This window comes from Danio aesculapii, chromosome 10 (genome assembly GCF_903798145.1).
Source record: "Danio aesculapii chromosome 10, fDanAes4.1, whole genome shotgun sequence".
In the NCBI taxonomy this organism is placed as follows: Eukaryota; Metazoa; Chordata; class Actinopteri; order Cypriniformes; family Danionidae; genus Danio; species Danio aesculapii.
In genome coordinates this window covers 21,981,957-22,009,232 of record NC_079444.1, presented here as the reverse complement: position 1 = coordinate 22,009,232, position 27,276 = coordinate 21,981,957, and the positions used below count along the sequence as shown (strand labels likewise).

Below are 27,276 nucleotides of genomic sequence, written 5' to 3'. Positions count from 1 at the left end.
ACAAATTCTGTGGATGGATAAGTATTGTGAACAGCTTCGATGAAAACATATGATGGAACACTTTCGCATGTCCGAAAGTACATAATATGTGTGTGTACTGGCAATCACCAGAGCACTTCTACACGTGCACACGCGTCAAGCAACTGAAGCAGAGCTTGATGGTAAACAAACAGAAGTTTATCATAAGCATATTATCGATAATTTTTTACACAGTTGGCATTAAAAAGGAACATAGAAAGGTTATTTAATTAACATCTAGCAGCTATATGTGACTGGGGAAATATTCAAAGGCTTTTATTTTTATAAACAGCACAGATGTGAATGCGTCTGAATGTGTCTGATTGGCTGGAGGAGACTTCTCACGTCAGCACGCTCTAAATGTGAACGTGCTCTTTCTGACAATTTTCTTTCTGCATTCACACAGCGCAGCACTCTGCACTCTACCAGTAATGTTACAACGCCTCTTTCTGGAAAATTGACAGAACGAATTTACTGGTATTTTCAAAAAGGGCCTATTCACACATGATCCCTTTATGGAAAATTGCCGGTATTTTCCGGAAAGGTCTGTATGTGTGAAAGGTGCTATTGTGTACCCTGGGGCACAAATTTCTTGGTTTCTTGGTCTCAAAAATTTTGCCCTGGGCACATTGTTCCAAATATTTTTGCTTCCTGTAGTTTTAGCAAATAAAGTGAATATCCAAAACTCATGCTTATGTTTCACAGTGCTGGAATATATGATTTCAGTCCAGATTTATTGATTAAAACAATTCATCATTAAAACACCATTAAATTAACACTGTTTTATCATGTGAGGGAAGAAAAAAAGGAAAAACAGCCATATTCAGTGCGCAACCTTGAATCTGGTTTATTTAGCTAAAATTCAGACATTGTAGCTCCTTATGTCAGTCTCTTCTGGACTCAACACATGATATCTGTCCAGTTGATGTCCAAGTGATGTTCCACGTCCTCATAATGTCATAAAAAAGCATTTTAAGTGCAAAACCCTTCATAAATAGTCAAGGCAAGCATCATGTTCTTGTAACTGTAGGTAATTCATAATTAATTGTTAAAGTAAATCTTATACAATTGCATTTGCCAAGGAAAACTAGCTTCATAATTCAAATTGTCTTTGCAAGTTCACATTCACAGAATGCCATATAATATTGCTCCATTCCACGAAAAAAGGCCAGACTTCAGACTGCATTTAGACCATAAAGAGTTGTGACTCCGCATACCGGAGGGTTGAGAGTCATGCATGAAAATCAGATACTTGGCATGATGCAGTCATTTCATTTGGACTTTATGTGGCAGCCAGCCAAACAGCTTTCTGCATAATTTCTTCCTCTTGATTTTGGCCTTGAATAGGCATTGATTTTGAGTTTGAGACTGAATCTGAGGTTGAATTTGAGACATAATCTGAAGCGAGGGCATAATCTCAGTCTGAGATATAATCTGATTCTGAAGCTGAATCTGTGAATGAGACTGAATCTGAGGTTGAATCCGAGACAAAATCTCACTTTGGGGTATAATCTGATTCTGAGACTGAATCCGAGACATACTCTCAGTCTGGGATATAATCTGATTCTGAGATTGAAGCTGAATCTTAGACTGAATCTGAGGTTGAATCCGAGACATAATCTCAGTCTGGGATATAATCTGATTCTGGGGTTGAATCCGAGACATAATCTGTGAGTTTGCTGGAGGCCGAGATGGAATTTGTGGCTGTGGATGACTTTGAATTTGTGACTGAGCCTGAATCTGGCACTGAATCTGAGAAATAATTTGTGGCTGATTTTGATTTTCAGATTTACTGTGGGTCATAATGTTGGCATTTAGCTGGTGTAATTTGTGATTCTGAATGAGTGAGGTGAGTAAAGATAGAGATTCTTCATATCCTTCTCTCCTCTCTGGAGACAGTGGGCACAGACTCTGAAGGAGCTCTTTAAATCCTCTCTCCTGTTGCCGGAAGTCATACTCCACACTGGTGATTAAGAAAGAGGGAAGAAGTGGATGGAGATCATGGTTAATGTTTATAGTTCTTTTTTCATGTAAAAAAATTGGATACACTTGAATTATTCATTAAATAAATGTTGCCTTGATAAAAAATAGTCTTTTTTTCAAAAACATTTAAAAAATTTTACCGACCCCAAAGGTTTGAACAATATGCATCCACTTGTACATTTCTATAGAGAAAAACCTCATGAGCTTCATAAGTTGGTAAATCACAAGTCTAATATTTAGAATGTATATGTGAATTATTTTCAAGTGCAATCTATGTAATCACATGAGAACAAATGTGTGGAAACATGCTCACAATCACAAGAAAATGCTCCAAAATTACATGTTTCTCATGTGTTCCAATTATTTAATATGATTTTACCATAATTGCAAACATGAAACTTGTGTGGTTTTTCTGTAAGGGTTATTAATAATAATACAAAAATATCAATATAAATAATGTAATCAATCAGTTTATGTGCATTTATTTCTTTATTTGTTGATTTCAGTGTGTGGGTGGTAGAAAAATAATATGGAAAATGTTTCCATGTAAACGAATGTACTGAATTACAAGACAAAGAAGTTAAAAAGTTTATGAAGGATAGTTCACACAAAAATAACAAATCTTTCATCATTTACTCACCCCTGTGAAGTTCCACACATGCATTAACTTTTATTTATTTTGAGGAACGAATAAGAAGATCAGTTGTAGAATATTGTGGTACAAAAAAAGAACCCATTCACTTTTATAGACAAAAAAGCATGTGCGAACTCATACACACAAACACACAGGCATACGTGCACACAAATTTACGTGTACACACATACACACACATTTAAAAACATGCTGTGCCCCAGAGTTTATAATGACATGAGGGTGAGTAAATAACAATTATTTTCAACTAGGGATGCATGATATATTGGCGGCCATATCGTTATCTGCCGATAAATGCTATTTTTAATGTTATCATTATCGATATCAAAATTAGGCCGATATCTTTAAGCTGATAGATTACGTAATTGTACAGAACTGCCTGCCTTACGCATGCATGGGTCCAATTTGTTCAGACTTGTCCATTGCACTATAATGGAGCTTTTCTCACATTGTTTGTTTTTTCAAAGTCCATGCTTACATTGTGTGGCATTGCTGTACATTAATATCGCAGTAAGTAACCATATTCCTTATCATTGTAAATATGTTTGATAGAATATCATTGCATATTTTTGATTAAATTGCCTCTGAAAAAATGTTACATGTGTAAACATAATAGCAGCGATGCACACATGCTAAACAACTCCTTGGGTTGTTTGTAATCTAATATGATGATCTGTTCTTATCAACGCATTGCTTGCCATGTGTTATTGATGTAAGATTGTGTTCAGCTTGATCGGCATATTTATAATAATTATAACGAGCGCACATGATGACTATCAGCACACACACACACACATTGTGAGCAGTCAGAGCCTTTACAGAACCCCAAAGATCACCAGGGGAGACGTGTGGTGAATCCAGCATAGGTGTTCTCTACTGTCCGCCTCATTCTGTCTTTATATTATGCACTGTGATTGTCATAAAGTCATGTGCGCTCAATGCTCAGGTGTTGTATCAAAATCTGACTCCGCTTCATGCGCACATGCATCACACAGCGGCTGCAGTTAAACTTTCAAACTCACATATGTTTATCATAAACCTTTCATCAATGATTTTTCTCGCAATTGACAACAAGAACGAACATAGAAGCGTTGTCTGATTGACAAGCAGCTCCTACATGTGTTCAAAAGAATCTAAATCTACAAATGGGGCTAATTTATGCTGCACTGTATTTAGTTTTTTGCTCATATGGTGGCTCTGAACTGTCAAAACACCTCTCAAAACATTACAACACGTTTTATTCAAGAACATTTGAGCTGGTTTCAGTTCTTAGTTCTTTCATTTTCATTTTATTTAAAATATATTTATTTTGCTTGTTTGTTAATTAAATCCCATTTTGTTATTTAACCTGTTATTTTTGTGCAACAGTCAAGTTGCATGTTAATTTGCTATGCGAAGAAAAAGAAATCATTTATTTTTGGCAAGCTGATATGTGAAATCATAGGCTATTCAGTTCATAAGATCAGTTCAGACTTTAAAATAAAATACATTATTACTGTATAAAAATATAACATTTTGAAATATTTATATTTATCGGAATATATCGGTTATGGACCTCCAATTCTTAAGGTTATTTATATCGGCCAAAAAAATCCATATCGGTGCATCCCTATTTTCAACAAATAATTTGGTACAACTGTTCCTATGTTTGGATTACAAACATTTTTTTTTGATAGGGCAGGATTTCGAAAACCATTCTGTTATTGTGAAAACTCATCATGCCCATCTGCATTGTATTTTGAGTTGAATAATTTGTGAGTTTTGGACAACTAAAAATCAATGGTTTGCAGGTACAGTGTTCAGCATATATAAGCACACCCCTCACAAATCTATCTTTTAAATTCATATTTTTAGTAGGAAGCTATACAGTATTATATTTGTGTATGTACATTAGATTAGTCAGTACTGAAGCCTAACAAAATAACTTACCATAATGGTCCAAAAATTAGTACTCACAAATTTATGTTATAGAAAAATATTAAATACAAATATTAAAAAATAGGAAAAATCAAGAGAAGCAAAAAAAGAGAGAAAAAATAAATAAATAAAATTAGTTGAATTTTTGTAGGTTGTAATTTAGTTTGCTTGAATTTACTTGTATTATATTTCAATTTCTAAATATGTTTAGTGACTAAAATATTATTTGAATAAATAAATCTGTTTTGTTTAAATGCACCAAAATACATTGCCTATATTCACTGAGAACTGGATAAAAAAATTTATTTTCAAAATGGTGTGTACTGAATTATGCTGAGCACTGTGAGTAGTGTTTCTTTACATAGTGACATCACAATAATACAGCATTTTCATTACATTTTTATGAATCTGTGTGAATAGATATTGTTTTGACAATTCTGTTTGTATGCAAATGTGTTTCAAAATGAAAAACTTTTCCATTTGTAGTACACTGTTGTGTAAAATGACCCTAAAATGGTTGATAGTCTCACTGGGTGCTCTCACCTGTAGACAGCACATGCGGTTTTCTGACAGGTGGAACAGTCACTGAGGTCTTGGCCAGTTCGAAAACACCTCCGACTACATAGGCAAAAATCAAAAATGGAAAAGAGATTTTTAAAAGCATTTTTAGTACGCCTTTTGCCTTGCACTCACATTCATAAACGCAGTTAGTGCTCATTTACAGCCCTTATTGACCACCAATTGGAGCTAAAATCAAATGTACATTAAATTAAACCACAACAACCTTCTTTTCCTGCACCTCCGCTCTAAAAAATTTCTCACAATTACCTGAAACACATCCAGCTCGCCAGTCACACTTGCCTATTATCTACTAATGTTGAAATAACTCAGTCTCTCACCCTTTGCTGAGTGCATGGCTCATCTCCAGGTCCTGGATGATGTTCAGAAGAGTTGCGATTCTTTCTTTGTTAGATTGCAGATTCTCCTCTACCATCTCTAATTTATGCTTAGGGTCCCTCGATCTGCCACAGTGAGGCGACGCAGGCAGCAACCGGGCCACAGAAGCTGGGTGGTCGTGCATTAGAGAACAGGGCTCATTTGGGACTGAGCCAACTGCTTTCGAAAGAGATCCCATCTGTGTCTTTGAGTTATTGAGACTCCCATTGTTCTGTACAATCGGGTCTCGATTGGAGGCCACGTTCAAGTTTTTACTGTCCCCCGTTATGAATTTAAAAGCTGGCGCTTGAGGAGGTGCAGAAGAAGGTTTAGGTGGTCGACAAGCAGGGGTCACAGGAGGTGGAGGTTTATTTGGAGGCTGGAGTGAGTCGTTGATTATTTGATGTTCCAGTTCTGCTTCTATAATATCGGCCTGTTTCTTCGACTCTGTGTCACTCCAAGATTTGAAATCCGTCTTGCAGTTTGTTTTAGTTTGAGGAAAAGCCCTAGCAGAAGCAATGGTTAGTAATGAGGACTCAAGAGAGTCTTTATTAAGCTGATTCAGGACAGAGTGCCTGAAAACCGCTGGCTCTATCTGTCTACGTGGCGTTTTGGAATGAACACACAATGCGCGTGAGGCTGATTTGAGCCCAGGGCTAGTTTGAGAATGTTCTTTGGTGTTCGAATGCACCACCACTTCAGTCTGAGTGGCGGTAAATGCATTTGAGAGGTTCTGATGGTTGTTTGTTTGCTTCGTAAGTGTTGCTTTGTCGTGGGTTGACATATTTGGGTCATGTAAAAGCAAGCAAGCGTCGTTTTGGCTTTTTGACTCACGATAAGGATGTGAAAGTGCGTCTTTATGCGTGGATATACCCTGCAGTGGTGCTTCACTGGTGTTTGTTCGCTGCGTGGATGTGTGGGAAACTTGCTTGTGCATATCAGCAGGCGAAAGATTGTCTGTGTGCATCGGCGCTTGACGTGGTTCACCGTGAGGCCCTGAAAGTTTATGTGTGTGTGTTACCAGTGCCAAATGAGAACGTGAATCAGAGGGTGGGTATTCTGACTCTGTGTCAGCACAGATTTGCGTCTCGCTTTGAGGTTTAATGCCAAAATTTGCGTGTGAGCACATTGACGGTTTAGTGTGCGTGTCAGACTTGGACTCTAATCCATTAGGGAACTGAACCTGCCTGTGAATGTTTGAAGCAGCGGAGGATATGACACCTTCATTCACACAACTCTGCACTATAGTTCGGTGCTTGACGTTCGAATGTAAATGAAAACAGCTTGGGGATTTGGAGAGTGTGCTTAACCTTGAGTATTTCAAAAGTGCATCGCCAATTTGGGGTTTGGACTTCTGTGGTGTGCTAGTTTGGGAGAACGAACTAGTAGTTTGTAAAGGTTTGATGTTTGATGTTCTATTGTCAGGCTGGGGAGAGTCTGAGTGTGTGCCTGTGACTTGATTTCCTAGATTTGGCCGTTTCTCATCAGTGTTTGTCTGCTGAATTGATCTAACGTGGGTGTTTGCATGTGTTATTCTGGTACTTGTTATCGGTGTGGCAGCTTGCTTCTCTGTTGGGCTGTTTTTGTCTGTTTGAGAAGGGTTAACAGACACAGGAGGCCTACAGGGACAAGAGTTGTGGGGTTTTTGTGCATTCAAAAGTGTGTTTACGACCTTTGTTGAAGCTCTCTCCTCTTTTACGGTTAGAGTGAGCGTGTGCGTATTTAGAGCCGATGAGCGACTGGTATGATTAATGTTTGTGTCAGCACTAGATTCCCTCTTGACTGCGTGATGATTAGTGAGGTTTGATACCTCACTCTGCTGAGCAGGCAGCAGAGATAATGGCCATTCCTTGTTTATATTCATGTTGAGATAAGAATGAAGGTTAGGACTCATGGGGTGCTGGTCTGACTGTGTAACATTGCGGTCGGTGTGCCTTTCCATCTGCGTGTATTCTTGCACGTCCTTCCCAGGGTACAGAGGAGATGAACGTCTCAACTGGAGTCCCAGAGTACTTGTAGTAGTTGGCGGCGTAATCATTTTGTTTTGGCTGTATATTCCAGGAGGTGTTGGATTTTGCCTGCCTCCACAAGTGCTGCAGATGGTCACAGGAGGTCTGTGAGAAGGTGAACATATATTTTTCTTTCCTTTGTTAGATTCCTCAGCTTCGCTAATGTCACTGCTGATCCCACCTATTACCTCAGAGTCTACCACACTCCCATTAGTGAAGTGACAATTCCTTCTTGGTTTTATCTTGCTGTTGGCCACACCTCTTATCTGAGGACTGGATCTTATTGGACGGTTGTTGCACTGCACTTCTTCCTTCATGCTTTTGCAAACATCCCTCTCCAGTCCCTCAAATGTCACTCCCTTTTTCATTTTAGTTTCCAGACTTCGTCGTTTAATAATGATACTTCTTGTTTTTTCTTTCGCCTCGTTTGGGATGTGGCCATTAGGTTGCATGATCACTTTGTTTTCTGATTGATTACGAGAAGTGCCTGTATGTTTTCCCTCCAGTTGTAGTTGGTTGTTTCTGATTGCCGGTGATGTCTGCACACCGACATTACAATGATGAGCCAGCGTCAGGGCCGCCATACTACTAGTCCCATTTGCTATGGTCCTCCAGACACGTGTTCCCACAAGCGCAGGCTCTCCAAGAACTGGCACCGGAGTGGTGTGATCAGCTGCCCGTCTACCCATTTCAGGTATAACTGGTCCAGGCAGACTTGAGTGGAAATCAATGCACTTGACCACTATGGTACACCTGAGGTGGAAGGAGAATGAGGAGAACTTTTGAAAGTAAATAGACTGGAAAAGGCAGACAAAAGGTGAATAGTAATGAATGTGCGAATAACCAGATGTGAGTCATGCTTAGAAACCTGTGTCATTTGCTTTAAAATGGTACTTGTTTTATTGATGTCTAAAAATGTAACTTAGAAAACTAATAAAACCTAATTTTTAGAAATGTTTTGATAACGTCAATTACAATCCTCTTCAAAACTTGTTTGTGTCAGGCTAGTTTTATATGGGCTGAATATAAAAATATGATAATACTTATTAATATGTATAGTTGAAGTCAGAATTATTAGCCCCCTGTTTATTTTTTTCCCCAATTTCTGTTTAACAGAGTGATTTGATTTTTTCAACCGATTTCTTAACATAATAGTTTTAATAACTCATTTCTAATAACTGATTTATTTTATCTTTGCCATGATGACAGTTAATAATATTTTATTAAATATTTTCAAGACACTTCTATACAGCTTAAAGTGGCATTTGAAGCCTTAACTAGGTTAATTAGGTTAACTAGGCTAGTTAGGGTAATTAGGCAAGGTATTGTATAATGATGGTTTGTTCTGTAGACTATCGAAAAAATATATAGCTTAAAGGGGCTAATAATTTTGTCCCTAAAATGGTTTTAAATAATAATTTAATAGAAATAGAAACAGAAATAATTCTGACTTAATCTGTATATATTTAAAAAAATGCTTTAAAAATTATTTTTGTATTAAACTTATTTTTGAATATCATACACTAAATGGATTAGTGTTTGACAAATAAATAGTAATCTAAGGAAAAATATCTATTAGAAAATAGGTAAATTTGAGAAATAGACAAACTCTACATAAATTAATTTACAGAAAAAAATGGTGACATCAAGAATATAGTTCATTAGTCAAATACTATCTATTTATGTGTACAGTGCTCAGCATAATGGAGTACCCCATTTCAAAAATGAATATTTGTATCCATTATTCAATGTATTTTAGTGCATTTAAACAAAACAGATTTATTAAACAGATATATTTATTAAAATAATATTTTAGTCACCAAACATATTTAGAAATTGAAAGATAATACAATTACATTTACATAAATTTCAACAAAATTTTTTAATTGTTTTGCTTCTTTTAATTTTTCCTCTTTTTTAAAATTTGTATTTAATATTTTTCTGTAACATACAGACCATTTTGACGAATGTAAACAATAACAATGGTCCTTACGTATTTCATGTTTTACATTTTTAATTTCCATAGCTTCAGAGAATGCAAAAATCTCTACAAATTGATGAATAATGTAATGATAGCTGTTTAAACATGAAGGTATGATTAAATTGCCTCTTGTTGCAGTTATGAAGTAGTTTGACAAAAAGCAGGAAATGTTCATGGGCCAATGACATCACCACATTAAAATAGTCTATAAATTTGGGTGTACTGATTTTTGGACCGTTATCGTAAGTAATTTTGTTTTATAAAATGCAGATTTGGCTTCAGTAATGACTAATCTAATGTACATGCACAAATATAATATTGTATGGCTTCCTATTAAAAATATGAGTTTAAAAGGTCGAATTATGAGGGGTGTACTTATAAATGCTGAGCATGGTATGAGTTTATTTTGTGTAAAGCATTTCAAACTCATCAGAGGCAAACTTATCAGACCAAATTCAGTATTCTGTAAATGATATCATTAGTCAGTCATGGGGACACACATTCATGTGGCACAAATGGCAATGGTTTCTGACTATGACCCACATACAAAAACTGCAAGTGTCAACCATCTGCTACCGCCTGCAGTTACTTTTGAAATGAATACATTATATCGAGATATTGAATGAAAACTTGAAATTGGGGTGCAATCCATTACGAGACGTGTGGAGGAAATGAAAAAAAAATCATGCAATGCTTCAGTAACAACAGTGCTGTTTCAGAGCACCTGATAATAGAATGTACAAAAGACCTTTCTGCCTAAACCAGATGAATCCAATTTGGAAAGAGTAAGCAGAGAGATGAGAGAGAATAGAGTGAAATCAAAAGAACAGAGTGATATCAAACAGAGAGAGAGAGAGAGAGAGAAAAAGAGAGAGAGAGAGAAAGAGAGAGAGAGAGAGAGAGAGAGAGAGAGAGAGAGAGTGAGTACAAGTGTGCTGTAACATTCAGATTCCATTACCTCTGATCTATCTATTCAAAAATGAATATGTACAGTTTCTAGAGAAATAAAGAAACTCTGGTATGTTTGCTCAGAGTTAAATAGTGTCAACATGAGTGTGTATGTGTGTGTGGGTGGGTATGTGTGACTAATTAAATATTTCACAGACTGACAAACGTTTTGTTCTGCTCTGACCTGACTCTCTCTCTCTCTCTTTCTCTCTCTTTCTCCACCTGGTCTCCTGCCAGCCAGGCTCGGCTGCCCTTTCTCTCATTCAACCCACCTTGGGCACCTCGATAATTCGCCTGACAAAGAGGGTGTTAATCAGCGACTGACAGTAAATTTTCTAATGAACCACTTTAATAAGTGGGTGTTTCAGAAATGTGTGTGTGTGCAACGTTGTGTCTACATTATAAAAGACCGAATGTCCTCAAACTGAAAGAACAAACTGAACTCATCATATATACGGTATATGGTGAATACAAAAATCTATCTATCTATCTATCTATCTATCTATCTATCTATCTATCTATCTATCTATCTATCTATCTATCTATCTATCTATCTATCTATCTATCTATCTATCTATCTATCTATCTATCTATCTATCTATCTATCTATCTATCTATCTATCTATCTATCTATCTATCTATCTATCTATCTATCTGTCTATCTATCTGTCTGTCTGTCTGTCTGTCTGTCTGTTATGCTAAATGTAACTGTTTTACAGTTTTTTTTTCAATTGCTTTGCCTTAATTGTCAAATGAAATGTTATTTTTTTAGAAACAATAAGTTCAGATCTCACTAAAGTGCATCAAGAAAGTATTCATAGCGCTTCACTTTTTCCGCATTGTTTTTTTTATGTTACAGCTTTATTCCAAAATGGATTAAATTAATTTATTTCCCTAAAATTCTACACACAATACCCCATAATGACAATGTGAAAGAAAAGATTTTTTGAAATTGTGGCAAATTTATTAAAAATAACAAACCTGAAAAATCACATGTACATAAGTATTCACAGCGTTTTCAGTGAAGCTCTAAATTGAGCTCAGGTACATTCTGTTTCCACTGATCATTCTTGAGATGTTTCAGCAGCTTCATTGGAGTTTACCTGTGGTAAATTTCAGTTGACTGGACATGATTTGAAAAAGCATACACCTGTCTATATAATGTCCCAGGGTTGATAGTGCATGTCAAAGCACAAACCAAGCATGAAGACAAAGGAATTGTCTGTAGACCTCTGAGACAGGATTTTCTCGACGCACAAGGCTGGGAAATCCAACACTTCCCAGGCTAATACCATCCCTACAGTGAAGCATGGTGGTGGCAGCATCATGCTGTGGGCATGTTTTTTTGCAGCAGCAGGAACTGGAAGACTAGTCAGGATAGAGGGTAAGATTAATGTAGCAATGTACAGAGACATCCTGAATGAAAACCTGCTTCAGAGTGCTCTTGACCTTGACTAGGGCAACAGTTCATCTTCCAGCAAGACAATGACCCAAAGCACACCGCCAAAATATCAATGGAGTGGCTTCATTACAACTCGGTGAATGTCCTTGAGTGGCCCAGCCAGAGCCCAGACCTAAATCCTATTGAACATCTCTGGAGAGATCTGAAAATGGCTGTACACCGTCGCTTCCCATCCAACCTGATAGAGCTTGAGAGGTACTGCAAAGAGAAATGGGCAAAAATTCCCAAAGACAGGTGTGCCAAGCTTGTGGCCTCATGTTCAAAAAATGTGGAAAAGGTGAAGCGCTATGAATACTTTCTAGATGCACTCTATCTATCTATCTATCTATCTATCTATCTATCTATCTATCTATCTATCTATCTATCTATCTATCTATCTATCTATCTATCTATCTATCTATCTATCTATCTATCTATCTATCTATCTATCTATCTATCTATCTATCTATCTATCTATCTATCTATCTATCTATCTATCTATCTATCCCAATATATAAATAAAATAAAATAGTGTTAGCAATGCAAAATACTCCATCATGAAATGAGTAAATAGAAAGTATCAAGAAAATGTCTGATGGTAGTGTCACGATAAACACAGCAACTTTACTGTAACTGTGAGCCAAACCTTTTCACTTTCCGTCCTCACTTACTGTTTCGCCATCACATTTCCAGCGAACACACACACATTCCCTCAGCCCCCAGCCTTGAATGTGCAAACATTTCAGATCGTCTTGTTGTTCATTCCCCCTAGCATCTCTCTTTCTTCATGTTCTGTTGTGGATGTCAATCTGACCCCTCTGGGTGGCACCAGGCTGTGGCATCACACATGACAACAGCCTAAAGTCAGTCTAGGAATGATTGTAGTCTTGAAGCACCAGACTCGCAGTCTCTCCTTCAAGACATCACAACAGTCATACAGCCTTTTATTGCAAATAAACACAAAAGGAATGAGTTGCAGGTCTAATACAAACTTGTCCCATATATGTACTGTTATTCAGTTTATGTACACTGTATAGTCCTTGTGGCTTGAATATATTTTGGCAGGCCGTTTCTTTTGTTTACTCTTATGTTTGTATCTATCTTGTGTCAGATTTTATGCTTATGTTTTGTTGTGTTGGCTATTGTTGTCACCCCTTAGGAACAATAAATAGATTCTAATCCAATCCATATTTGTATTTGTAATCAAATGGTCATTTTTGCAATATTATTAATAAAATTATGATACATATATACATATTTGGTATACATTATAATGTATGTGATATGCAAACATGCATGCGATTAATATGTGATTGCATGTATTGCCATATATCAGATATCTATATGAGGAATCAACAATCATACAGCCTTTTATTGCACATAAAAGGAAGAAAGGAATGAGTTGCGAGCCATATTCAAACTTACACTATTTAGATGAGTGTCAACAACTAGCCCACATCTCTAGCTCAGAGAATAACAATTTTAAAATCAGAAATAGTGTTTCAAGCATAAAACGTGAGACTTTTATTGCAGATGTATTGAGATAAAAAAGGAGTAAGTTGCGAGCCAAATTCAAACTTGTACTGTTTAGATAAGTGCCAACCACTACGCCACATCTCTATCTCAATGATTAACCTGAATTAGTTTCAACCATAAAGCTTCAGACTTTTATTGCAGATATAAATAAATAAAAAGTTGCAAGCCAAATTCAAACTTGTACTGTTTAGATGAGTGCCAACGATCCGGCCACATCTCTAGCTCAGCGATTAACAATTTTAAAATCAGAATTATTGTTTCAACCATAAAACTTCAGACTTTTATTGCAGATGTATTGCAGATACAAATAAAAAAGGAGTAAGTTGCAAGCCAAATTCAAACTTGTACTGTTTAGATGAGTGCCAACTACCAGCCTACATCTCTAGCTCAGCGATTAAACCATTTTTATCACAATTAGTGTTTCAATCATAAAACATCAAACTTTTATTGCAGATGCATTGCAGATACAATCGAAGAAATAAAAAAGGAGTAAGTTGCGAGCCGGATTCAAACTTGTACTGTTTAGATGAGTGCCAACTACCAGGCCACATGTCTAGCTTAACGATTACCAATTTTATAATCAGAATTAGTGTTTCAACAATAAACATCAGACTTGTATTGCAGATGTATTGCAGATACTCTTTTTTTTTTATTTCTGCGTCTGTAAGTTGCAAGCCAAATTCAAAGTTGTACTGTTTAGATGAGTGCGAACTACCAGCCCACATCTCTAGCTCAGAGATTAACTGTTTTTGATCAAAATGAATGTTTCAACAATAAAACATTACACTTTTATTGCACATGTATTGCAGATACAAACAAAGAAAAAAAAAGGAGTAAGTTGCGAGCCAAATTCAAACTTGTACTGTTGAGATGTGTGCCAACCACTATGCCACGTCTCAAAGACTTACCTTTTTTAAAAATCTGAATTAGTTTCAATCATAAAACTTCAGACTTTTATTGCAAATGTATTGCAGATACATACTCTATGAAGAAAGAAAAAAGGAACGAGTTGCGAGCCGGATTTAAACTTGCAATGTTTAGATGTGATCCAACCACTACACCACAGCTCTGGTTCAATGATTTACCATTTTTTAATAAGAATCAATGTTACAACCACAAAACATCAGCCATTTATAGCAGATACACACAAAAGGAAGAAAAGAGGAATGAGTTGCGAGCCGGATTCAAACTTGTTTAGATGAGTGCCAACCACTAGGCCACAGCTCTATTTCAAAGATTTACCTATTTTAGTCAACATCAATGTTACAACCACAAAACATTAGACTTTTATTTTGTACACACACACACAAACACACACAAACGCCTACCTTCGGTTCCATCCTGAGACTCAAACCTCATGTTGCAGGTATTTTCTCCTGCAGGTTTTCAGCATCCACAAAAGGTCTTGTTGTCCAGTGCGGCGAGGAGACTCTTAAGATGCCTGAAATCCGCACATGAGCTTGTGTTGACTGTCACTCACTCCTCTGGCTCTCCGCAGACAGTAATCATCCTCCCTCAGAGGCTGATTGGAGGCTGTTTGCTTCTCTCCAGAGGCGTCTGCTTTTCATTTGTTTTGATTTGCTCTCACCTTCACTTGCTGAGGCAGCAGGCACAAAGATGCATTGATCTGTGTCCTCAGCCTTGCGCACTCTCTTTTCTCTTCTCTCTCTCTCTCTCTGAGTCACTCTTGCTGTCTCGCTTGCTCTGTCTCACCCTCGTCCAGATATGCAGATCCACTGCTGGGTCAAAGGCATCCTAAATTCAGCTGGAATTAGGTAGGGTGGGGTGGAAAAGAGAGATGGAGAGGGAGAGATAGAGAGAGAGAGAGAGAGAAAGAGAAAGAGAGAGAGGTTCTACATGCAAGGGGCTGTGTGAAAATTACCAGCATTGTGAAAAAACAGATTGAAGGATGAAGTTAAGAAAGGATGTTTGACTTTTTTAAAGCAGGGGTTTTCAAAATGGGATCCACAAGATCAGATAAAACTCTATCGTATAAAACGAACGCAGTATCATTAACTAAATAAAAATGTATAATAATACTATGATGTCAGTGCATTTAGTCTTGTGGGTAAATGCACAGACATGTAGATTAACTGTGACCTGAGTTCAATTTTTGGCTCGCAATCTTTTGCCGATACTGCTCCTCTCACTCTACCACACCTTTCCTGTATGTCTGCTGTCCTATTGGCAAAGCATGAAAATGGCCAATAACTATAATAATTATAAAATAATGATTGCAAAATTGTATAATTTTATAGGACAATTAAAATGTATAAATAATTATTTAAATAAAATAATACTTATTTTAAATATATATACAAATCAGATTTAAATGAATCATAGAATGTGCTTAAAATAATTAAATATATATAAATAAAAAGTCAGTACTATGAGATAAATAAATTGATAAAAATTATAATAAAAAATTCCTAAATCTTTTAAAGTCTATTTATATAATCTATTCTAATATATTTTACAATTTATACTGGAGGGGCATCCGCTGTGTAAAACATGCTGTATAATTTGGTGGTTCATTCCCTGATTAATAAAGGGACTAAGCCGAAAAGAAAATGAAGGATATTATCTACAATATCTATCTATAACATATGGAATACCTCTGTTACAATGTTGTGTTTTATTCATTTACATTTATTTCTTTTAATAGTTGCACATTGGGAGAGAAAAACTATGTTATTTGTGGTAAAATAATAATTGATATTACTTTGTTGTTATGTGTTGTAATTTCAAAAGTAAAAGTCAAAATCAAGAGAGAACAAGGATCTTTACGTCTTCGTGGACATAATTTTGATTATGGATTTTTTTTTATCCATAATGGTATTTTTTTTACTCTATTTGGACTGTTTTACAGTGAAAATGTTGTTTTTTCCCACGCTACCTTCATAATTCTAAAGCTCAACACTAGATGTCACCATTTAACAACAAAATGATGAGAAAGTGGTCAGGCCTTAAGAAAGTTGTCAGGCCTTACAATCAAATGTAATTCTCTATAATCCAAGGGATTTTACCTATAAAAATAATAATAATAATATAATAAAAATAATAAAAATAATTAAAAAATCGTTATAGATAGTTTCAGAAGGTTCAATATAGAATTTTAATAGGCACGTAATAATTTATATACCTACATTCATTGAATTTGATAATTTTGTTTCCATTTAAAATGATTATTGTTAATTAAAATATTAATATTATAGTAATAATAATAGTCATTCATTCATTCATTAATTTTCCTTTGGCTTAGTCCCTCTATTTATCAGGGGCCACCAAAGCGGAATGAACCGTCAACTTATCCAGCACATGTTTTATGCAGCGGATGCCCTTCCAGCCATAACTCAGTACTGGGAAACATCCACACACTCTCACGTTCACACACATACCCTTTGGCCAATTTATCTTATTCAATTTACCTGTAGCTTATGTCTTTGGATTGTGGGGGAAACCAGAGCACCCAGAGGAAACCCACGTGAACATAGGGAGAACATGCAAACTCCACACAGAAACACCAACTGATTCAGCTGGCGCTTGAACCAATGCTCTTCTTGCTGTGAGATGACAGTGCTAACCACTGAGCCACTACACTGCCCATATAATAATAATAATAATCATGTTGTTATTGTTTTTATGGTTGTTATTATTATTATTTATTTTTTTATTTTTTTATTTTTTATTAATTCCAGAAAATAATTTCTGCTTTTAATTATTATTAATAACTGTAGTAGTTTTATATTATTATTATTATTATTATTATTATTATTATTATTATTATTATTATTATTATTGTTGTTGTTGTTGTTGTTGTTGTTGTTGTTGTATTTTTATTTATTATTATTATCATTTGGATAAAAATATTATACACAGAAATTTCAAAGATTTTTAAATTTTTACTGCAAACTACAGTATTTAAAATCATGATAAAAATCATGTTTTTTTTTCTCTTCATGGTAAAGTATAACAAAAGAAAAGTGTGATCTTCCCTCGAAGCAAACAATTTTGTAAATTTTGATTACATTTTAAAAAATTGAAATTGAACAAAAAAAAGTCCAATTGGGTTGGGAATGAAAATCCACAACATCTGCATGTTCTAATAGGCCACAGTCCAATAGTTGATCCTTACATCGGGTAAATGAGGAATCCGCTGAAGGTGCTGAGGTTGTCTGGACTGTCATAAGTGGTGTATTGTGGTAGAAGCTTGACACAAACCACATCACCCACATCCAGCTGCAGGACGGCTGCGTTTGATGCATATCTGTGCTGATCGTAGTTACGCCACTGACCTACTGACACAATATTCTGCCCATTCTTAAATAAACTCGCACCCATTGACTGTCTGATTTGAACACCACATGCAGTGAAGCTGAAGTAGTAAAGCCCTTTAACTGCAGAAATAAAGAGACCTGCCATCCACAAAACAATATGATCAAATATAACAAAGAATTATATATTTTTCAAATATTTGGGCCATGAACGCTCAAAATACCTGTTGCTGGGTTGTAGTCATTACCAATATTTGTGAAGACGTTGCTGAATGCAAGTGTGTGCTCAGTAGACTGAGGTCCTAAATCATCACTAATCCCCAAATCGGCTGAAAAGGCCACTTTTGGTCGTTCTGTTGGCAGAAAATATTTTAAATACTTTTTTACATGAATAATTGCAAACTGTAAATTACCCAGTAGCACCTTGGTGTCAAAAAACATGTCAAAAATGCAAAACATTGACGTCCATTTAACATCCACACATTGATGTCCTTTTGACCACTAAAATAGAGACAAAAAAGTATTATAATATAAGATGTTTAATTTATTTAATTCAGTAGCAAAATCTAATTTTAAATTGTATTTTGTATTTGTATAAAGCATATAAACTACCTTGATTTCAAAACAACATCAAATTGACTTATAACATTGGCAAAAAACATGTCAAACATTTATTACAGGACAGTCCTGTCATTGATTTTTGATGTGTTTCTTGACACCAATATTAGATCTAAATTTGATGTCATCGATTTGCATCTTTGAAGTTTTTTTGATGTCGTTTTGACATTGAGGTGTTCACTGGGTATTGTTTAAATGGGACCTTTTTGTCATAAGTTTACCTGAATTGCTTTGTTTTTTCCAGCTGGGCTTCACTGATCTTGATTTTCTCTTTCATGTCTATAAAAAAATCTAATTCATTTTAAACATTCTGAAGAATATGTTAATATTTTGTTATATATTATATCAAATAAATTCATGTATTTGTGCACAATATGTATTGCAGTGATACTAGTGCACTGTGGTCATAAAGTGATGGACATGGTCAGCAACAATACTCAGGCATTGACACAATGCTCAATTGGTACCAATGGGCCCAAAGTGTGCCAAGATAATATCCTCCACACCATTACACCACCACAATCAGCCTGAACCGTTGATACAAGGCAGGATGGATCTATGCTTTCTTGTTGTTGACACCAAATTCTGAAACTACCATTTGAATGTCGCAGCAGAAATCGAGACTCATCAGACCAGGCAACATTTTCCAATCTTCTATTGTCCAATTTTTGTGAACCTGTGCAAATTGTAGCTTCAGTTTCCTGTTCTTAGCTCACACTCGGTGTGGTCTTCTGCTGCTGTAGCCCATCTGCCTCAAGGTTGGACGTGTTGTGTGTTCAGAGATGCTCTTCTGCATAACTTGGTTGTAACACGTGTTTATTTGAGTTACTGTTGCCTTTATATCAGCTCAAACCAGTCTGGTCATTCTCCTCAGACCTCTGGCATCAACAAGGCATTTTGCGCCCACAGAACTGCCGCTCACTTGATATTTTCTCTTTTTCGGACTATTCTATGGTTGTGCGTGAAATCCTAGTTGATCAGCAGTTTCTGAAATACTCAGACTATCCCATCTGGCACCAATAACCATGCCACGTTCAAAGTCACTTAAATCTTTCCCATTCTGATGCTCTGTTTGAACAGCAGCAGATCGTCTTGACCATGTCTACATGCCTAAATGTATTGAGTTGCTGGCATGTGATTGGTTGATTAGAAATTTGCGTTAACAAGCAGTTGGACAGGTGTATCTAATAAAGTGGCAAAAAAAAAAAAAAAAAAAAAAAAAAAAAAATATATATATATATATATATATATATATATATATATATATATATATATATATATATATATATATATATATATATATATATCATAGATGCCAGGATGAAAAATACTACAGTAATGTAAATACTATAAAAATATCCTATAGGAAAGTACTTGAATGTATCTGTTATGGTAATGATACTTGATGTGGCAATGCAAAACTACAGTAATATTAAACAAAAATCCTAAAATTGTGTTATGTTTTGTACAAGTATAAGGTTTATTACACTACACCACAGCTTACTGTAGCAAAAACTAAAGTATACCAAGTTGTTTATTACAGTTTATCAGTTCACGATGATACTACAGTGTGGGGTAGAATTCATTAACAAAATACTGTAATTCATTTCAATGTGGTGATGTCATTGGCCCATGAACATTTCCTGCTTGTTATCAAACTATTTCATCACTGTAACAAGAGGCAATTCAATCATAACTTACTGGTAAAACAGCTATCATAACATTATTTATCAATAAGTGGTTTTTTTGGAGTCTCAAAAGCTATAGAAATTTAAAATGTAAAATAGGAAATACGTTGGGACCATTGTATTTGTTTACATCCCTCAAAATCGTCTATAATACACTTTACTATTGTATGGTTCAAAACCACTATACAGTAATTAATCTAAACTAATATTATTTATTTATTTGTGTACAGCTCTGGAAAAAAAATGAGATAACTTAAAAATTAAATCAGTTTCTCTAGATTTCAGATTTATAGTTTGAGTAAAAATATTCATAGACATTGATTATATATGTAAAATTCAAATGTCATTTGTACATTTTTGGCATGGTTTTGAATCACTGATTGTGATTTTCTAGAAATAAATTATCTAAATGACATTTTTTCCCATGAAATATTGCCTTTACATTATTCTTAATCTGTGGAATATTTGCTATTATTAAGTAAAGCATGCAGTGAATCATGTGCAATTTTCTTTTTCTCTGTTCCACTTTGAACAGTACAGTAGCTGGTATCAAAATACAATTGTAAATACCTGAATTCTCTTTCTTCAGCTCCAGTATTTGTTCTGCCATTTCTATGAAACAATAATGACATAATTAATTTGATTATCTGAGTGACTTTTTTAATGTTGCATTGTATTGTACAATGTTAATTGATTATGATTTCCATTATTGTAAAATGTTATTATTATTTAAGAGCTGTATGTCTATGTAAAGATGACAGAATAAGAATGCATTACTGACTTGCATTCTCTTTCATCGTCATGTCCAGCTTGACTCTGAGCTCCACCATCATGTCTCTGACTTCTCTCACCTCAGTCCAGATGTTGGGCTGGTTATTTTTTTCACTGGCCACTAAAACTTCCAGCTCCTTTTCTCCATCACTCAGTGACAGATAGCAAAACAGAAGAAGAGAAACACTGACCTTCATCCTTACAATCAGAGCAACAAGGAAAATAACACAGCTTTCGGGCTTTCAGTTAGTTAATCATTACTCTCATTATTGACCGATTTTTTTCAGCCAATTAAACTGCAGAAAGTTGAAGTCATAAGAGTAAAGTTCTGTTTATGTTTCAACAGTTGATTAAATTGTCTGTATTGTAAGTAAAAATACAAAGATTATAAGAATAATAATGGACAGAATTAAGAAAAACCTGAAGAGAAATCTGGAATATTTGTTTGTGTTTCAAGTTCGTATTTTTTTCCATGTCATATTTGATGGCCTGTACAATGATACTGGCTTGTACTGTAAAAAATAGAAGCTATACTAAACTTAAAGTGACTTAGGTATTATTTTAAAATAAATTATAATAAATATCCTCATTGTAGTTAGTCATAATTAGTCAAAAATCATCTGAAAGGTCATGTAGTCTTGAGTTTCTGTTTAGATAAATGGCTCTGTAATTATTTTAAGTAAATCATAATTATAGTGTGTAATATAGGAAGCATATATTTAGTAATTAGTCAAAGTGATAACAGAATTAAAATGAAATTAAATAAAATATACCATGTTATTAGAAATAGTCTGGTTTATGAACACTAGATGTCGTCATTTCACTACAAATGAGAGCAGGACTGTCACTCTGAGAGTTTTCTTCAACTGCTTTGGCCCAATTCTTGATTTTTCTCTCGAAACAAAAAGTTCAGATCTCTGAACAAATAGCTTCTTGTTCACATACAGTGCAATATAATTAGAATCAACCATTTAACCAATCAAGTTTGAGAGCAGACACTTTAAAATGTAATAAGTTGACCTTACTTAAAAAATTAAGGAAACCGATTGCTTTAAAAATTCTTAGTAATGTATTAATTTTAAGTGAGCATAACTTAAAACAGTTCATATTTACAACTTCTTAATGAAGCAAACTTCAGTACTGTTGGCTCAAAATAATTAGTTGTGTTAACTTTTTATTAGTGTTTACATTACAAGTAAAGTATTAGGAAACTGATTGCCTTAAAATTATCAAGTTTTATTATCAAGCACATTTAAGTAAAGACAAAAACCAATACCTAAAACATTTTTATTGTCTAAATATTGCTGTAAAAACAAATTAGTAAGCAGAACTCAATTAATTTATGTAACTAGATACAAAAAAACCTAAATAGTTTAAATTACAATGTGCTAAATTCTTTCTTGTTCATATTTATTTATTCCTATTCATTAAAGGCTTTATTGTGTTCGTGTGTGATTGTAATTATCAAACAGTTTTCACTGCATTAGCACAGAATTACCTTTAAATAAAAGAAAATACAGATTTCCTGCATTCCTATACCTGTATCCTGCACTTGCTGCTATTGCACTGCTGGTTAGACCTAAACTGCATTTCGTTGCCTTGTACTTGTACATGTTTAATGACAATAAAGTTGAATCTAATCTAAAGTAATCTAAAGGTTTTACAATATTTTGCTGTTTTCATCTTGGTTTTACAAACAAATACAGCTGTGGTTGCTAGCAATCTACTGTTTTTAACATTTTACATTCGTAAATTCAATTTACATAATATTTCAATGAAATATACATTTCATGGTGTATATGTAGATTGTGTGACTCGTGAAAGAGTAAAAAAAAACTTTTCATTTAATACATTCATACAAAAATAAATGTACTGCATAAATACAAATGTTTATCTGCTTTTTTTATATTGACTCTTCTCAATAAAGATCAGTTTTTGACTTATATAATCTTAATTTGTGTGGCTGACTATTGTGTGGCTAACAAAATACTTTATATTTTAGTGATTTTGGCCAAATTACTGACAGAGTAACTTTTGAACCATGGAGGAAATGTATTGGGCCTACTGCATTTTTCAACAAGCCATATAAAATTAGCTGTGCAAACTGCATACAATTGTACTTTTTGCACACATGTAGAAATTGGAATATGATGTGAACAAGAAGTTAATTGTACTGAGTTCTGAACTTATTGTTTCTAAAAAAATAACATTTCATTTGACAATTAAGGCAAGGCAATTGAAAAAAAACTGTAAAACAGTTACATTTAGCATAACAGACAGACAGACAGACAGACAGACAGACAGACAGACAGACAGACAGACAGACAGACAGATAGATAGATAGATAGATAGATAGATAGATAGATAGATAGATAGATAGATAGATAGATAGATAGATAGATAGATAGATAGATAGATAGATAGATAGATAGATAAATAGATATATACTAATAATGTACTGTTTATGACTAGATAGAACTATATGTGTATAACAGAAGTTTCTGTTAACAATTTAAATATTTAAAACCTAAACTAAAGTACATATGGACATTTTTTTCTGAATTCAAAGATCACACTACACTCTCAGAAATAAAGGTACAGGGCTGTCACTATGGCTGTAGCTTTTCAAAAGATATATACTTGTACCCAAAGAGTCCACAGCGTTACCTCAAAGGTGCATATTAGTACCCAAATGTACCTAAAAAGTACCTTTCGGTACCGTTATGGACCCTTCAGGTACAAATATGTACTATTTGAAAAGGTACTGCCCCCATTGACAGCCCCTGTACCTTTATTTCTGACAGTGTAGTGAATGAAAGGCCGAAGAGAAAATATTGTTAGCTCATTGTAAAACAATACGATGTCCATGTATGTTGATAGATAGATAGATAGATAGATAGATAGATAGATAGATAGATAGATAGATAGATAGATAGATAGATAGATAGATAGATAGATAGATAGATAGATAGATAGATAGATAGATAGATAGATAGATAGATAGATAGATAGATAGATAGATAGATAGATAGATAGATAGATAGATAGATAGATAAAGGTCACATAAATATGTAGCAAACTTGTGACTGCAGGTCATTTTTCTGAAAACTGGAATAGCTGTTTGTCTATTGTTGGTAGAAGTGGCCTAATGCTGTGTCAGTGTCATCTTAATGCTGCAGTCAAGTGCACTTCTCTGCCTGATGCCCTTGAGACTCCAGCACAGCTCTTTAAAATGCAGCAAGGGTTGCCAGGACTGGGCTGCAGCAAAATACTCCAAAACTCTTTATACGTCTTCATTATGTGCCCCTTTTATCAGCCAATTACACATTAATGTGCAGAAGCCTGCTCTTATAAGCCAAGAGCTCTTTTTTGTTGTAGTGTAACTGAAAAGACTGCTTTTGTGTTTGTTTACCTTTTAAATAAAACACTTTCTGCAGATTATTTCTGCTTAAACCCTAAATAAAAATTACTTGCATCATCCAGACAAACTATGGAGCAAGAGGAAAGAGGTTATTACCAGCCCAAACAGGCCTTTGAGGGAAAAAATAAAAAACAATTGCGCTTTTGAAATAAGTCTCTGATTATTCACAAATAAATATGTTTGGATGTTTTCCTCAAACCTAATCAAAGCCAAGTTTGGGAGATATAATAAATCAACAACACACTTTTGAGTCAAATAAAGTCTTGCCTGATTTCATATATGACTTATTTTTTCATCTAAACTATACTAAATAATTACTGAAACAAGCACTTAGTTTGCAGTCTATAGCTTTCTAATTTACGAACTAAAACTAAGAAAGCAAAAAGACAAAAAATGATTACAAGAACAATTTGTAGTCCTAATAATATTACAGAATTTCATGCATACATTAATATTTATGATTGTATTAGGATTATGATTATCATACATACATTTTTTAACTTTTATCATATATATTTATATATTCTCATTAAAATATAATTATAGCTGGAATATCGTGGGAAAGAATTATATAATTATAATAAAATAATTTATATTATTATTATTATTATTATTATTTTATTATTATTATTATTATTATTATTATTATTATTATTATTATTATTATTATTATTATTATTAAAGGAATGGCTTTTTGTATCCGGTGACTGTTTATATACTTTAGGTAAACAAAAATTTTAATTTATAATAATAATAATAATAATAATAAATAATAATAATAAACAATTTAACCTTTTCGCAGGGGACTTTGTTGTAGCAACTCTTCTTTATTAAATATGATCGTAATAATAGAATAATAATTTTAATATTACATGGTTCAAAGTTATTAAATTACATTGCATTAACTTTATTTAGGTGAAGCATAAAAAAATCCAAGTAGTAAAGACTTTATTTTTAAAAAACAGAATATATTGGAAATATAAATAGCTACATAAAAACATGCATTAGCATGGACTGCATTTTTAGCAAATAATTAATTATTTTAATCTATATATAGCACTGTTTTTAACACAAACAAACTTATATTTTATTTAAAATCAAAAATACACGTGTAGTTACACAATTCAAACAGCAGATGTGCGCAAGTGAGCCGCTCTGAAACCCCTCCTCCTGGGCGTATCTCTGCGGTTCTTCCCTCCCACATCCTCTCAGATTTCCTCCCCTTCTCTCCCCCTTCCGCAGGCCCCACCCGACCATCTGCCACAGGGCCGACATTTCCTGCACTCCAGCTGCCAGGCCCGAGTTTATTCTCTTCCTGGCTTTCTGCAGCTAACAGGATGAAAGGATCCCATTCATCCATCGCCCCCTCTTTCCCCCCTTTCCTTTATTTCATCTCCCGGGAAACAAGCAAGTTTGAGGCAAAAGACAATGCCGCATAAACACGCGTGCTGTTTTCGCGCCAAGTGTTCCGCGCGCGAAAAGGTATTGTTTGGGTTTTAAAGATTAAATGGGCAACTATGACTCATGAAAAAATAGGGCTCACATAAACAGAAGTTCACATCACAGAATAACATGACAAACATAGAACTGTTTTATATTATGTACTTTTAGACTCATAAACTTATAGGCTTTTATAAATAAAGTTAGTGTGGAGGTAATACAAGATGGACCCTGTTTTTTTCACATTATGTTGAAATTCTAGGTCAGTACCACCCCCCTCACTCTTGGCATTCAGAGGGAGTCCATTCTCAAGACCTTTTAAGGGAAGAAAAGAGTCAGATAGAACTAATAATGTTACACGTTAACTCTGTGTGAGCAGAGTGGATAAACAGAAGCACTGTTTAGCGCCCTTGGACATTCCATTTCTGCGAGGACATCCATTTTATCTACTGAATGTGTCCTTGAGAAAGTCAAAAGTCAAAAAAACTGCAGCTTTAGTAGGTTACACATAATACACTGCTTTACACACTTTCTTGCTTTGAATGCACATGTGCTTGTTATAAAGTCTGCTGATCTCTGGAATGATCATGTGGCTCTTTCTACAGTTTTAGGGAAAATTAAATTAGTTTTGAATACTTGTTTTGTTTGTTTTGTCCCTCACTATGTTTGAGGTCAGCAGGGGGCGTTATTGACCTGTTGATGAGGGTTGTTTGAGTTTTTCCCCACAGAAATGTTTCAGCCATTTCACAGAAGTTTTGTTTTTTAAACGTTCATGTTCAATCTTAAAGATTAAACACCATTTGCGTCATGTGAGAGATTTATATAATTTAAACTAAATTTAAACTTTTACTCATTCATTATCTCCTTTCATCCCTTCCCCCCAGGCAAATCATGCTTGGTCACTTGCCGACAGTCACACTGAAACAGATTTGGCTGGGAGGATTGAAAGAAAGGAGGTTTAAGGGGGGTTCTAAAAGAGACAGATACACTGACCACCAAGACATTTGGTGAAGCAATTGTGGATAAGTAATTTCAGCCATCTGTCAGTCACTCTATTTCTGATTCTTATCTAAGTTTGTTTTCAGTGTAAAAAAGTTTACTTTGCAATATAAAAATGACTCAGGAATAAAATAAAAAAACTGTTTTACATTTGTTCTCTGTATGGATAGATATGTTACATTCAATAGCCTACATACACTGTAAAAAAATCCTGGTTGCCTTAAATTTTTAAGTCAAATTAAATTAACCTTAAGAGTTCATTGAACTTATATGATGTTAAACTGACTTAAAACAGTTTGCGTAACTTATAAAATTAAGTTAGAACATGATTAACTTAGTTTAATAAGTTACGATGAACTAAAAGATATGCTGTCATGACTAATTGATCATATAATTTTTTACAGTGTAATAAAATTATTATCACACAATACATAGAACTTTTATGTTCCATTTCAAATGTTGACTAAATGGGAAATTCTACCAGAAACGTTAATTATCTGTTCCTGAAATAAAAAGATAAATTCGGTGAATAAAAAGTATTTCATCACAAAAATTTCTAAACCGGATTGATGGTTGATTTCTGTGAGTGGCTCTGTAAAGGAATATGTCATTCATTTATTTCTTTACACTTTACAAATGTACAA

General features: G+C 34.4%; 2 protein-coding genes across 2 annotated transcripts; both read right to left on the bottom strand.

Moving 5' to 3' along the window:
• Positions 1-794: 794 nt before the first annotated feature.
• LOC130235718 (uncharacterized) lies at positions 795-15,142 on the bottom strand. Its single transcript, XM_056466141.1, has 4 exons — positions 14,750-15,142; positions 5,470-8,268; positions 5,114-5,188; positions 795-1,981 (listed from the first exon to the last, which is right to left on the bottom strand). Exons 2-4 carry the CDS (start codon positions 8,202-8,204, stop codon positions 1,285-1,287), a joined length of 3,507 nt encoding a protein of 1,168 aa, XP_056322116.1. The 5' UTR covers positions 8,205-8,268; positions 14,750-15,142; the 3' UTR covers positions 795-1,284.
• A 2,410-nt stretch (positions 15,143-17,552) lies between these two features.
• On the bottom strand, positions 17,553-20,969 carry cbln17 (cerebellin 17). The gene is made up of 5 exons (XM_056466415.1): positions 20,783-20,969; positions 20,572-20,613; positions 18,533-18,592; positions 17,920-18,051; positions 17,553-17,836 (listed from the first exon to the last, which is right to left on the bottom strand). The coding sequence occupies exons 1-5, from the start codon at positions 20,967-20,969 to the stop codon at positions 17,553-17,555; spliced, it is 705 nt and encodes a 234-aa protein (XP_056322390.1).
• Positions 20,970-27,276: the final 6,307 nt, after the last annotated feature.

Excerpts from the sequence above, each read along its gene's own strand:
- LOC130235718 (XM_056466141.1), bottom strand. The coding sequence starts at position 8,204 with ATGGGTAGACGGGCAGCTGATCACACCACTCCGGTGCCAGTTCTTGGA. Across the intron at positions 5,189-5,469 it reads AGCCATGCACTCAGCAAAGG|TCGGAGGTGTTTTCGAACTG; the intron begins GTGAGAGACTGA and ends TTGCCTATGTAG. Across the intron at positions 1,982-5,113 it reads ACCGCATGTGCTGTCTACAG|TGTGGAGTATGACTTCCGGC; the intron begins GTGAGAGCACCC and ends CTTAATCACCAG.
- cbln17 (XM_056466415.1), bottom strand. The coding sequence starts at position 20,969 with ATGAAGGTCAGTGTTTCTCTTCTTCTGTTTTGCTATCTGTCACTGAGT. Across the intron at positions 20,614-20,782 it reads GACGATGAAAGAGAATGCAA|AAATGGCAGAACAAATACTG; the intron begins GTCAGTAATGCA and ends ATTGTTTCATAG. Across the intron at positions 18,593-20,571 it reads GCTGAAGAAAGAGAATTCAG|ACATGAAAGAGAAAATCAAG; the intron begins GTATTTACAATT and ends ATTTTTTTATAG.